At 37.3% G+C, this 13,659-nt stretch overlaps 1 protein-coding gene across 3 annotated transcripts in view; it reads right to left on the bottom strand.

Moving 5' to 3' along the window:
• Positions 1-13,659, bottom strand: part of LOC136057594 (hyccin 2-like) — a 73,337-nt gene that overhangs the window by 26,930 nt on the left and 32,748 nt on the right. For 2 of the 3 annotated variants that reach the window (XM_065750359.1, XM_065750358.1), the window contains 7 exons: positions 13,289-13,369; positions 11,558-11,673; positions 10,611-10,706; positions 7,875-7,991; positions 7,119-7,206; positions 3,019-3,178; positions 1,673-1,840 (listed from right to left, as the gene is read on the bottom strand). In XM_065750359.1, coding sequence (XP_065606431.1) covers positions 1,673-1,840; positions 3,019-3,178; positions 7,119-7,206; positions 7,875-7,991; positions 10,611-10,706; positions 11,558-11,673; positions 13,289-13,369 — 826 coding nt within the window. The remainder of the gene's footprint in view (positions 1-1,672; positions 1,841-3,018; positions 3,179-7,118; positions 7,207-7,874; positions 7,992-10,610; positions 10,707-11,557; positions 11,674-13,288; positions 13,370-13,659) is intronic. The other variant, XM_065750360.1, reaches the window with a different exon arrangement.

The following is a 13,659-nucleotide window of genomic DNA, read 5'->3' on the forward strand; positions in this document are numbered from 1 at the left end:
ATTGTAGGGTTTTTTTGTTTTGTTTTGTTTTTTTATTTCAAAGTAATAATTCTATTTATCCTTTCCATATCTGAAGGCTGACAAGTAACTGAAAATGATCTCAATATATTGTTTGATACCAAAAACTTATGAGAGGATATTCATTAAGCAAAACTTTCTGTGAAATCACTATCAATAATAGACCAGTATCTACACATATAATTCTACACTCAAGCCAAACTCCATTCCTGTGCCTTTTCCCAGCTAGTGTTAACTAGCAGAACTCCATTCACCCAAGCATGTAATTATATATTGCCAACATTTAAAGAAGTATATTCAACCAACTTTAACAGAGGCATGTGGAATTACCACTTCTCCAGTAACATCTCAAATGATACAGGCATCTGGGAACAAACTAAGACTACGTCACATCTTTTTCAACTTCTTTCCTACTTCCTCTCTCTTCCAGAATGTTCTCTGCATCTGAGGACTTCTCCATATCCTTCAGGTCATGCACATGCAAAGGAATAAGATTAGGTGAACCAGTGAAGTTAGGAGAAGGCCATACTCATTTACTGAGCATGCTCAAACCCACTATGCACCAAGGAATACGTTATAATTCCATGCTTGACAACAACTCCGATTAAGGATAAGAACTGTGGTGACACTACATTTAATCTTCAAATTCTCTAGATGATTGTTTCCGGAAGAACAAATCTGAAGCCTATGCAGAATCTGCAAATACATCTCATTTACAAATTTTGGAAATACCACAAGACTGTTCAGATAGAAAAGGAGACTTAAAATACGAAAACACTTCAAATTACATTTAGCTAAATTTATAAGAAATGAGAATTAATTTCTGATGAGAAATCATGATTCAAATTCAGTGCTTGAAATTATACCTTTCATGGAATTGAGATGACAAAATTAACAGGTGAACTGAAGTAAAATAAATCTCTACCAACTACTATATCTGCTGTTCCTGATTACAGTGTGGGAATATGAAGCCCTACAGCACTTGTGTGGACAGCACAACATAAAGAAGCAATTATCGTTTCTAAAGCATTGAGAAACACAAGCTTTTCCTTTTCGGTACTTGTTTTTATAGCAGTCAGATCACCCATCTACACTAGTTGTAAGATTATGAGTCTTCAATTAAAGGTAACTGTCAAATAAAAACATTAATAGTTGTGAATCTGACTTAGATAGGTTTGACTTTGTTCTTGGAAATGTAAAAGCCGAGACTAATAACACATTATTGGAACTAAGTTGTCGCCAAACAATTCCATGTATATCCTGTGCTGTCTATTTTTCAGGACTGGATTCATGTTCATCTGGTGCATTTTCTCCTCTGAATATTAGATTAAACATGCTCAGTAATAGAAAGATTCCAAGCAATCCCAAAGCTCTTGGCTATTACCCCTGTCATTTTTATTTTATCATTTGCCATGCCAAGCAGCCTTTCACCACACAGATGCAAGCCCCAGGCCAGCCCATGTGATAACAAAAGGTAGTACCTGACCTGATGTTAGGTATATAGGGGATGCGTGTATTGCAAAGAGAAGCTAATACACCCTGGGATAGCGGAAACACACACTAGAATGGAAAGAAGTTCTGCTTGGGGATAGGGAGCCAGGATCCTCCTCCAGCAATTGCCTCACTGACTTCTGCCTCCTCATCTCTGTCCTACCCTCTGTTGTGGCTGCTGCCAAGGTGGGCTCCGGGAAGCCATGCTCAGGGGTCCTGCGTATCAGCACCTCCCCCTCTTGCTCACGTTTGATCCCTAGGTCTGTGGAGCCGTGTTGGATCGGTGAGCCAGGTATGCTTGAGTCAGCCTCGTTTGAGAAGTCAAAGCCATCTGGGATTCAACATATAACATTTTAGTGCTTTTCTGTTCCTTTCTTGGCATTCCAACCCAAGCGGGGAAAATAGAAGATTTATGTGGACATAGAACAAACACAAAACACTACTCATGCTTAGTTCAAAGTTTGTGAGAACATCCACAGAAAGGGACAGGTGGGCTATACTCCATATCAGAGACTAGAAAATGAATATAATGGCAGCTACAGGAAAGACAAACATGGCCCAGAGTCCTGAAAATAGAAGACAGTTGCTTCTTCTCCTGGACATCCTGATTCAGCTGAGGACCAGAGGTCATTAAATACTTTGGCACATGGTAGAAGAAAAAAAAAAGTAATGCTTGTTTTCAGACTCTCATACTGTCAGTTTATGTTTAGGTTATTCTATGTTTTCCATTCAGTCATTATGTACCTTTTTTTAATCTGTTTTATACATGCAGGAAGAAAAAGCTAAGTTTTAAAGCAAGCTTTTCGCTATAATTACAAGAAAGATTTAACCATATGAAGGAAAACATCACTATATATTTACTGTTGTTCTTCATATGGCCCTGCATGCTTCCATGTGATCTAAGCATTCAATAAGGAAGGAGGAAAAAAATTTTAAGCTATCCAAAACTACTTTATGACACATTCCCTCTGTAAGTTGGGCCACACGATGCTAGGAGGATGATGTTCAGATCTTCTATCTCCCACTGTCTTCAGTCACTGTGGGTAACTGCAACCCTATCAAGGTCTGAGTAATAACATTAATTTCCTGAGCTATTTATGATGTAAGGGCAACTGAGTTTCTGAGTGCATCACAGAAATAACTGAAATTCTACACTAAAGAGTCATAATAATATTACATTCTGATTTAATGGAAGAAAAAGCCTTAGTAAACAATTTTCAGTCTTTTTTTTCCCTTTTATATTTTCTTTAAAATTTTTTCTTCTTTCTCCTTTAAACATACCTCAAGGTTTTTCATCAAAATCAAACCAAACATCCAAAATGTTCATGTTCATGCAGTGCTCTGAAGATGTAAAATACTACACATTGTTATGGAGAATCATTTTCCAAAAGGAAAAAACAAAACAACCATGACCAACTGTTCCGCAAACATTCAAACTCAGAAGCCAGGTAACAGTGACGGTGATGAATACAGTACATTACAATACCTGCATAGGAAAAGAAAGCTCACCTTCTCTTCTCCAGCGGTGACGACGGATAGAAGCTGTTGTAATGGCAGTTCGAGAAATCCTCGGCACTGTTGGAGTAACTTCTACTTTCAGTACCTTCTGGCCTTCTTGGGATGCATCAGGAGCATCAAAGGGCAGTGAGTTCTTCATGGCATTTGCAACCTAAGATGAAAGTAAAATGCTGTACTACAACCGTTGTTGACCATGCTAATGGTAGTATTAAAACTCTTTGCTGGATCCAGAAGGGGAAACAACCAAGAATTGTTAATTATGGCAGATCCCATCTAGACGGACAATCCCATCCCCAAGACTCACAGCTGATAACTAAGTTGAAAAGTCCATCACAAGCATGTTCCCAAAGTTATAGCTGAATTTTCTCAATTTTTACTTTTTCCATGTAAACCATTTTGTCCTATGTTTGACATCTGTACTATTAGCAGTAACAATCTTCACAACAAAGTCTTCAACCAAACGGATGCAAAACAAGAAAAATACTATGCATGCTGTATGACAAGAATGGTCACAACACCGGATATGCAAGACAAGTTTCCACCCTCCACCTTCATAGGTCTTTATGGCATGTATTCAGCAAAAATAAAGCTGTTGTACACAATGTTTCAAAACTTCTGGAAAACTGAAAGTGAATTCACCTCGATTTGCCATAATCCTATTGAATTTATACAGCCATAAACCACATTAAGGCCACATCCAGTAATAAACAGACATTTTATATACAAAAGAAGCTGTACTGTTGGGTTTCTCCTATGTCTCACAAATAATTGGCTTCCTGCATGGTTCTTAGTCCTCATCTAATGAAAAAAAATACATCAAATAAGGAGGCCAGAGATAACTGGACATAAAATAAAACAGGCGTGGAAAATGTATCTAGTTAATCCTCATAAAATCCTACTTACCAAGAGTATTTACAATAACTTGGGTAGTCCCCATTACGGCATAAAGTAATTATTATTAAAAGTATCTTTATGTTGTTTCCTAATGGATATTCTCTTGCATTAGGAAACAAAGTTTAAAAATAAACATATCTTGAAGTGGTGCAAAATCTGATCTGAAAATCAGAACACACTGTATGACAAAAGAAACATCTTAAATAAATGTGCTCTGCAAGTCTTAAATATATGCCATCTACCTGTTAATCCAAGACAGTAGGCACATAAACTCTTTACGATACAAATAAAACATAAGATGACAGTTCTGCAACCTCTAATGAAATACAGATCTGCTTTAGAATAAAGAACTTTGAAAGATAGTCCACTTTTCTAGCAAAGCGCACACAACTCCCCCCCCCCATCTTTGACAATTGTATTTTTGTTCTATAACAGAGACAAGCTTTTTTCTTAATTGTATAAAAACTTGTGCTTAAACAACATTGTATCAACTACTTAGAATGCTGCTACAATCCAGCATTTCCTAGTTTCATGCTGGAAATAACATTTTTATACGTTCCTCTCCATCTGATGAGAGAATTAAGCTTCAAATTCTGACAATGTTGTGCTGATATTTGGAGGTTGCCAGAGGTGTCATAATTGTAAGGGACATTCTACTAATTCACTAAAACTTTCAAAGCCCATATGCACCAATTCTGCTTACTTAAGTAGTTTTTGGTTAATACTTGCAAAAACACAACCAAGAAGAAATCTACTAAACTACTAGGATACGATTTTATCACCAGAACCATATTTGTATGGTTTGTCTTTCATGAGGCATTATTTGAGTTCTTCACAAAATAAACATCAGTGCATATATTATGCCATAAGATCTAGATGAATTAAAAGTGTTTACTAATATCACAGTAAAATAAAAGAGACTTTCCTACAAATTCTAATACGTAAATCATTCAGCAGCCACATGAGGAAATGAATCACATAATTGTAGGGGTTGGAAGGGATCTCTAGAGATCACTTAGTCCAACCCCTCTACCAAAGCAGGCTCCCTAGACCAGGTTGCACAGGTCAAACTCATTCAAAAAGTAAAGTTAACATCTCGTCATCTCTAAGACTTCTAAGGAAGTCTACTGCAGCTGCCACATAGCTGATCCTGAACTTCTCCAGCTCCTGTTACCTTGTAACTTCACACTAAACACCTCTGCTGACTTCATAGTAGTCTAATGATTCTTGGCACCGTTATAGGAAATACTCTTTATCATTCTATCTTCCACTTGTCCACTTCTGATATGGTCTTTGCTAGTTAATTCTCTCAGATTCATCACTTGTTTGCAAATTGCTCTTCTTTTCATATTTAGTCCTTCCTTCATGCTGTCATCACAAACCTCACTGTGCTCACCACCCCATTCTTGATCTCCTTTGAGATTTCAAAGCCCATTTGAGCTGTACTGACCCAATGTGCATCAAGTTCAATCACAAAGTGGTTTGCCTTCCAATCCTCTACTTTGCTAGAGTTCCACCCTCTTTTGAATAGGTATTCTTTCCCAGTATACAGGATTAGAATCTGAAAAATAGCATTAAGAGGCTTTTGCAGTAGGACCAGAAAGTGATACAGCACTTTCACCTGTGGAACTTTTTAACAACTGGCTCTTTTCATCAGCACAAATTATACTTTTGGGGATCAAGAAGAACCATATGGAAAAAAAAATTAAGCAACAGTAAAACTTGGAAATATTCTCCATCAGAAGGGAAAACAAAGGAAAAGAAGAAAAAGAAAAAAGCTGCAAAACAACCTTTGCTTCATCTTTCTTAATACAAAGAGGCACTACTCTTGCACTAAAAGGCGTGGTGTGTCTCATCATTATGACTGATTAGTATATCTGTAATTATACAAACAGTCTGTACAAAAATATAAAAAGAATTCTACTATGGAAGATCACCTAAATATTAAATGGATTTCAAAGAATTTGCTGCTGCTAGGCAATCACAGAGACTTGAACTTGACTAACTAGATGCACAGATGGTATTTTATTTGGTGCCGTAGTTGTAAGTGTTTAAAATATTCAGTTTTATGCTGCTAAATTATTTACATCTCCTGGAGACTGCAAGCAGGTGAAAGGACTCCAACCTTTTTAAAGGTCTGGCGGTTTGAATATACAGAGTGAGGCCAAAGATATGAAATTCATCTTTCTATAAATCCAATGATTTCTTGAAAGGTGCTTTTCAGAAACTGCTGTGAAACAAGGCAAGGATCAGAGCAAGAAGAAAATATACAGATGTACCTTTCCACATACATGAAAAACACGATAATTAGAAAGCAGAAAAAAAATCAGCAAAGTCATGACATCACCAAACAACGGGTTGGAACAGCAAAGTGAACATTCTAGAAGATTCTTAAAAGCCATCTCAAAAGACAAAATGATTAAAAATGAATAATCAGGACTGAAAATTGTCATATCATCAATTGACTTATGTTCCAGATCCTCCTACACAACTTTTCAATGTTGTATTTTGATAAGGTGGTCTAATTTGGCAAGTACAATATTTAATTTAAAACTCTCAATCTGATGGAGCAATGAGTCATTTTGAAAAGGAACCAGCTCTTATAATAATTCAATATATACCAACCATTTATAATGCAGGGCTCTCCAAAAGCCTGTAGAGAAATTCTGGAGCCAATATTAATTCATCAAGAGAATAATTTTACGTAATTTATTGGAGGAAAGAGTGATGTCAGAATGCCACAGAACTCTTCCCAATCCATTTTTTTCTCAGTTATGTAACAATATTAAATATAATTACTTTTATTTCAGAAGAGCACCAAAGGCGTCTGGCCACAATTCAGAGAAACCGAGGTAATATTCTATTCTACTTTACTTTCTTTAACATCCCTTCTTATTTGGAGCCTTACTCTAACATTTCACATAAAATAAAATTTTTCCATTCCTCCTTGTTTTTTGTCAGCTGTACTACATTAGAAAATACTAGCTTTCTGCATCAACAAGTACTAGGAGATCCCAATACAGAATCAGAAAAAAGTATGTTGTAAATACCTATGTTGAAAACATCAGCTGCTAACAACCACTTGCATTTGGGAATGAAGCAAATGGCCACAAATGCTTTAATTAACAGTCCATTTCAGAAATGCTTCCATACTCTTTTTAATCAAGTCCATAAATTTCAGCAGCTTTTTTTCTTACCAACAGAGGTTGTGAATAGAGTTCAAGCTGTGCTCTGTAAATTATGTCCTCCAATACCTCCTGGCCGAGATCCCATTGACCATTATATCTAAATGTAAAGAAAAAAGTTCATCTTACATAACTTATGAACTCTGATTGGCTTTTTTTCTGTCCAAATTCAGCTCTTCCCTTCTTTCTTTATGTAGAATGTTCATCAGTTGCATACACACCCAGACCGCTCTCTATTTTATAGTATAAACAGGTAAGTTTCATATTACTCTTTGATATAATGAAGAAAGATACTCCCTGTCACCACCAAGTGAGACAAAGCTGACACTGTAATCAGGACAAACTTAAAGAATGAAAAATGGGGTCACAACATAAAGTTTTACTTGGTTCTTGTCAGAAATGGATTTTTGCTACCTCAAGCTACCGGCATTCAAGAGGACTGCATTTCATCAGGTTATCTTGGCATCCAAGCTCATTATGCTCACTAACAGAAGGTTATCTGATGGTAGTAAAAACTCAGGAAAAGACAAAGCCAGGAGCCTCCTTCTCTCCTGTACCTGGTGCTGGTCCTTCACCACCTACTCCAGTGCTGACAAAGATATTTTCAAATCATCAATTGGCTGAGTGAGTAACAGGAAATATGCTGAGTTATGTCCTTGAACTTAACCTAATACATTTATTCCAATTTGAAAAGAACAAGCACTGATACTTCAATTCACGCAAAACCAGTCACCACTTCTTCTACCAGAAAAAAAAAGATCTACTTACATAGCATAATAGACACCTGTGAGCAGCTGCACCATGAAGTCAGGGTCTAACACCACTCTACCACAGTGTTCTTTCCAGCGTTTCTCATGCTGCCGTGGAAATCCACTCACACACAGCCTGAAAAATTATACCATTACACCAAAATGTTAACCCCACAATTACTTCAAACTAAAATTCGTTTTCTTCAACTTTTAAAACCTGTTTTTCAAAACATAAGAATATTGTATACTGTGAGTTTATGTTGTTGCTCTTCCAATCATTAAAGCAGTTTAACATCAATGCCTTGAGATATAACTTGCTGCTAATCCACATGTTATTCCCACGTAGCCATTAACCATGTCTTCTTCAATTCATAATCAGTTTCTAAAGGATTAGTGCCTTGGGTGGCTTTGCCACCCTAAGTGCAAGACTCTCCCAGAAATTCAGTTAGAAAACCCAATCTTCAACAAAGGAAATATTTCAGTGGTATAAAGATACACCATCTCCCATCTTATTCTGCTGCTGGTTCACAAAGATACCTTATTCTTGAGAATTACTTTCAGCTGCCTTTCATTACAAATAAAACCAAAATCAGTTATGGCCCTTGACAAAGGGCCTGCCTTGTCACATACTGCATTGCACTGACTCTACTGGTAAAAACAAACAAACAAAAGAAAACCAACAAAAAACCCAACACAGCAGATACATTTATTCAGAACTTGGACATTCAAAGCATATATGTAGAAACAATACATAGATATTAATGCATTCACAGTAAATGTATTGTTTGTTTCTCTAATCTAGTAATCCAGTACTCCGTACATTACTTCTTCCTTTTAAAACTAGGAACTCCATTAGCACATACTGACACTAAGGAGACAAGGAACGAAAATATCAGTTAGACACCAAAGAAAAAAAAAAAGCAACCCACAGCCTTCAAGAGAAAAACAAAATAAAACCACAACACAAAGAAGTATTTCACTGTGTTAATGCTCTTACCAGAAAATGACATAAAATAAATGCTAATATCTAAAAGGTCTCCCAGCTATCAGTTTTAAACTGAAATCCACACAATCTATTGCTTTGAAATACATTTTGCAGCCTCAGTAATCAAAAACTGTGATCCAAGTCCATTCTGGAAAGCAGACAGTACCAGAATGGGCATTAGCTGTTGACTAGGTATAGTCCAGTCTTCCCACCAAGGCAAGGTACATAGACCCAAATAAGTAGATTAACGGCTTTTTAGGCTGCGCTGCAGATCAGGAGCACAAAAGCTTTAAGCAGAAGCCACACGGTGAAGCTTGCATATGTGTATGCAAGAAGGATCCAGGATGTTTCCCCTTCAAATTCACTCCACTCTTTGTGGAACAAAATGATTCCTGCTCTAAGTGTCCACTACTTCAATTATACACTCACTAATTTTGTAGTAGTTTAATACTCAGTACAAGTTAGAATAGAGTTTACTGTACATTTCCATTAACGTGCTCAAATGAGCAACATCATTGCTTGTTTTAGCTGAATGAGTACAGTTGTGGAAAGTTTAATTTAGAAGGTTAAGGAAAATGACTGCAACTTAAAATTCAAGTTGAAATGGTATCATTGTATTATGCATATTACACAACTATGATGGCATAAGACAAAAACATGCAACTTCTACTCAGTTCATCATAAAATAACCTTACTGTTGGAAATAGTTTGCTACACCCAAATTATTGCTGTTACTCATTTTGTTTCAAAAAAAAAAAAAAACAAACCCAAATCCTATGTTGTCTCTCTCCACTCTAACCAAAGAGTAGCTCTAATTTTCAAAGGAAAACTCAGCCTACTTGCTAAATTCAGCATAATTATACCTCAAATAAAGATGACAGAAGCACAATGAGAAGTGACCAGTTCCCATCATAAATCAGATGACAGAAACAGCCTATCACCACTCCTGAATGTGTATTACTACAAAATAACATATTTGTCAGAAGCTAGTCTGACCCTTTATTGTTATGTAACTGAATTGCACGTAATTAATTTATTTCCTGGCAGTATTTTGTTGAAGAAAACAAGGTAAATTAAACATTTTTAAAGAGATCCCTCTGTTTGGAGATTGGAGTGAACTGATCTCATTTTAGTCAAAATTGCTGGTAGAAACTGGCAGATGGGAATATCAGAAATACTTCAGATTTTTCAGAGCATAAAGCAGGGATCTTTGCCAACCAGATGCTTTTAAGACTGTTCAAGCAGAAGATTATATAAAGGACGTGTCTAAGAGTGGGAGAAATCACGGTAATGAATTCTCCAGAAAATGGGATATCATTACTGAGGAAGACAAAACAACAACAACAAAAAATACACAATCTAAGCATGAAATACTGTACCAGCACTTCACATGAACTATCCTCAGGAACAAGAGGTTAATATTTGAAAGCAGAAGAAACTAAAGGTATCCCTCACAATGTTTTGAAGCTAGCCATACTGAAAAGTGCCTGAATAGTATTGTAAACTCAATAAATACAATCAATCTGAGAAGCCTCAGAAGATTTTGCCCCATTTTATTTTTTCTCCAGATAACAAAAGGTTAAATAACTGGAACAAAATCCAGTGCAGGAGTAAGATAATCCAAGCATAGCATCAAATTTCCAATTGAGTTGCAGAACTGACCAAAAGTTGCTTTGAAGTACTAAATGCATGTAACAAATTAGTTTATTCTTCTCTGTTGGATGAATACTTAGAAATGTGCCCTGCAAGACTTAAAGGCAAGTGTCTCACCTGGAACCCATCCTACAAAGTGCTTGGTAAGAAGAGGCAGGCATATAGACAATAGCAGAATTGTAGCACAGCATGAGAAAGCTCAGCACCTCAAACCTGAAAAGAAACAAGATCAAAATCTTGGATGGTTTAAATTCTTAATATTCCATCTGAAATTTAAAAATAAAAAAAATCCCTACAACTCAGCTTAAAAGTCATCTCCAAGGAAAAAGTGTCAGAAATAAACAAACAAATCCTGAAAACCTCTTCCACTGTGAGTCATTAACTTGAAACAGGATATTAAAGGTTCACTTAAAATTATTATTGAAAACCATTAGCGTATGCAGGAATTATTGAGGAAATGATATGCCATAAAATTCAGCCAGGTTGCTCCAGAGCTGGACGAGTCCGCAACATTTTAAAAATTTTATTAGGTTTTCCAGAACTGGTTTTCAACAGAGTCACTAGAACAGCAGGGCACTGAACCAGTCCAGAATCTGCTCTTCAGTGTGCAAGAGACCTGACTAAAAAGGCTGGCTGCAATTACTAATAATGAGTAGAGCCCCAGTCTACATGTCCTCATGCATCAGAAACAGGAAATCTTGTTCCTGAGGCTTCTCATCCTCAATTTTTTCTATGCACTTGGCGCCATCTCTTTCTTTCCTGTGGAAAAGGCAATGCCAGCCTTTTGTTTCACCTTCAAATTTGAGCTGACAGGCATAAACTCAAAAGATATTCCTGACAGACACAGAGATAACAGAAGTTATTCGCATCTAAATGAACTGGTAACACACAAAGTTGGAAGCAAATACAAAAATATTCCCCAAGTTTACTGATTTGCTCTCTATTTTTATTTCTAAGCACTAAATATTAAGAAAGGACTGACCACAGTCTATTTGGTCTTAACATTTAATGACTTTTTGACTGTCTAGTAAAGGAATTCAAACATTACAATGCATCCAACCTACCTGTTCTGTGCGGTGAATGTTTCTCTTTGAGGATGAAGATCACTGTAAACTACTCTGATGAGATCATGCTGACAGAGAGCTCCTTCAGTTAAAGCCATGGATCCAATAGTAGAGGGCTAGAAATAAGTGGTGAGAAGGAAAATAAATCGTAAATAAAAGGTCTCCAAAAGCATTGAAACTCCTAATAATAGCATCATGGAATGATTGGGTTGGAAGAGACCTTTAAAATCATCTAGTTCTAACTTCCCTGCTATAGGCAGAGACACTTCCCTCTAGACCAGGATGCTCAAAGCTCCATCCAGCCTGGCCTCGAATGCTGCCAGGGAGGGGGCATCCACAGCCTCTCTGGGCAATCTGTTTCAGCATCTCACCAACCTCATAATAAATAACACCTTCCTAATATCTAGTCTAAATCTACCCTCTTCCAATTTAAAGCCATTTCTCCTTGTCCTGTCACTACCTGCCTTTATAAAAAGTTTCTCCCCAGTCTTACTCTAGGCCCCTTCAGGTACAGGAAGGCCAATAAAAGGTCCCCCCCCGGGAGCCTTCTCTAGGCTGAGGAGCCCCAGCTCTGTCCTTGCAGGGGCGATGCTCCAGTCCTCTGATCATACTCATGGCTCTCCTCTGTTCCCACTTCAACAGCTCCATGTCTTTTATCTGCTGGGGCCCCAGAACTGGACACAGTACTTAGACAGGGTCTCACAATAGCACAGTAGAGAGGCACAGTCACCTCCATCAACCTCCAGGTCACATGTCTCTTGATGCAATAACCCGGGATACAGTTGGCTTTCTGGGCTGCAAGTGTACATTGACAGCTCATGTTGAGTTTTTCCATCAACCAGCACTCCCAAAACCTCTCCTCAGGGCTGCTCTCAAGCCATTCTCTACCCAACCTCTACCTGTGCTTGAGATTATCCCAGCCCAGGTGTGGGACCTTGCATTTGGCCTCTAGCATGTCAACTGCACCACTCAGCTTTGTGTTGTCTGCAATCTGCTGAGGGTACAATCGATCCCACTGTCCATGTCACCTACAAAGATGTTAAATAACACCAGTCTCAGCACTGATCCCTGAGGAATGCCACTTGTCATCCACCTCCATTTGGACACAGAGCCATTGACCGCAACTGAGTGCAGCCATCCAGCCAATTCCTCATCCAATGAGTGGTCCATCCATCAAATCTACTTTTCTCCAATTTGGCAAACAGGATGCCATGCGGGACAATCACCCAAGTCAAAATACACAGTTGTCTCTTAAAAATGAAAATAATTACAAAAATCTAAAAACTTTATGATAATGAAATTATTTAATAAGCATCAGAGCAAATGAGAATCATTTCCAATTTTGATTGCTGCATAGTCATCTAAAGTAGGTTTGTCCTAATCACACAAGCCTTTTGTATAGCAACAACAGAGAAAGAAAAATGATTCCTAAGTTCAACTTATGTTAATGAGGAGTTACAAAAGGAAATGGACTCCTTGTATCCTAACACTTAACAGGCAACCCATATGAAACTACAACATAAGTAATCTCTGTATGAAATGGGCACTGTCAGCAAGCATTTTACAACATCTACACTTCTTCTCTATTACTACTGATTTAGATTACACCAATTGTTCCAAGATGATAACTCTGAAAACAGGATGCACCCAAAATGGTCTGCTGCTCCAAATGGATGCAGTTTTCATTGCTCTCATAGACCCAAGTCTAATTTACCATAGTAGTTCTCTTACCTCATGATATATTGAGGGTTTAGATAATGAAGGGATGGTGAAAGATAAAACTTTGTTGTTTCCATCTTTGTCAGCGATTTCCTGCATTTAAAACAAAAATAAACAACAGGTGAGAAAAAATAAAAAAATGAACAACAAAACAAAAAAAAACCCACAACAGAACAAAGAAAGGATTTGGAAAACTGACAGAACTCCTAAAACGTACTTAAAGGAAGAAGTTAAATGCTCTGATCTGATAAGACCCAATAGGAAGGACAGTCATCATTGACTGTGATTAGAAAACATCACTGCCTCCTCAATCTTTCTGTCTTCGTCAAAAAACGAAAAGTGAAAGCTTCTCTAGCCCACCTTTACATTATGACATTTGTGTA

The sequence above is a fragment of the Cyrtonyx montezumae genome, unplaced genomic scaffold, assembly GCF_038088225.1.
Source record: "Cyrtonyx montezumae isolate F1298 unplaced genomic scaffold, pur_monq_1.0 scaffold_7, whole genome shotgun sequence".
In the NCBI taxonomy this organism is placed as follows: Eukaryota; Metazoa; Chordata; class Aves; order Galliformes; family Odontophoridae; genus Cyrtonyx; species Cyrtonyx montezumae.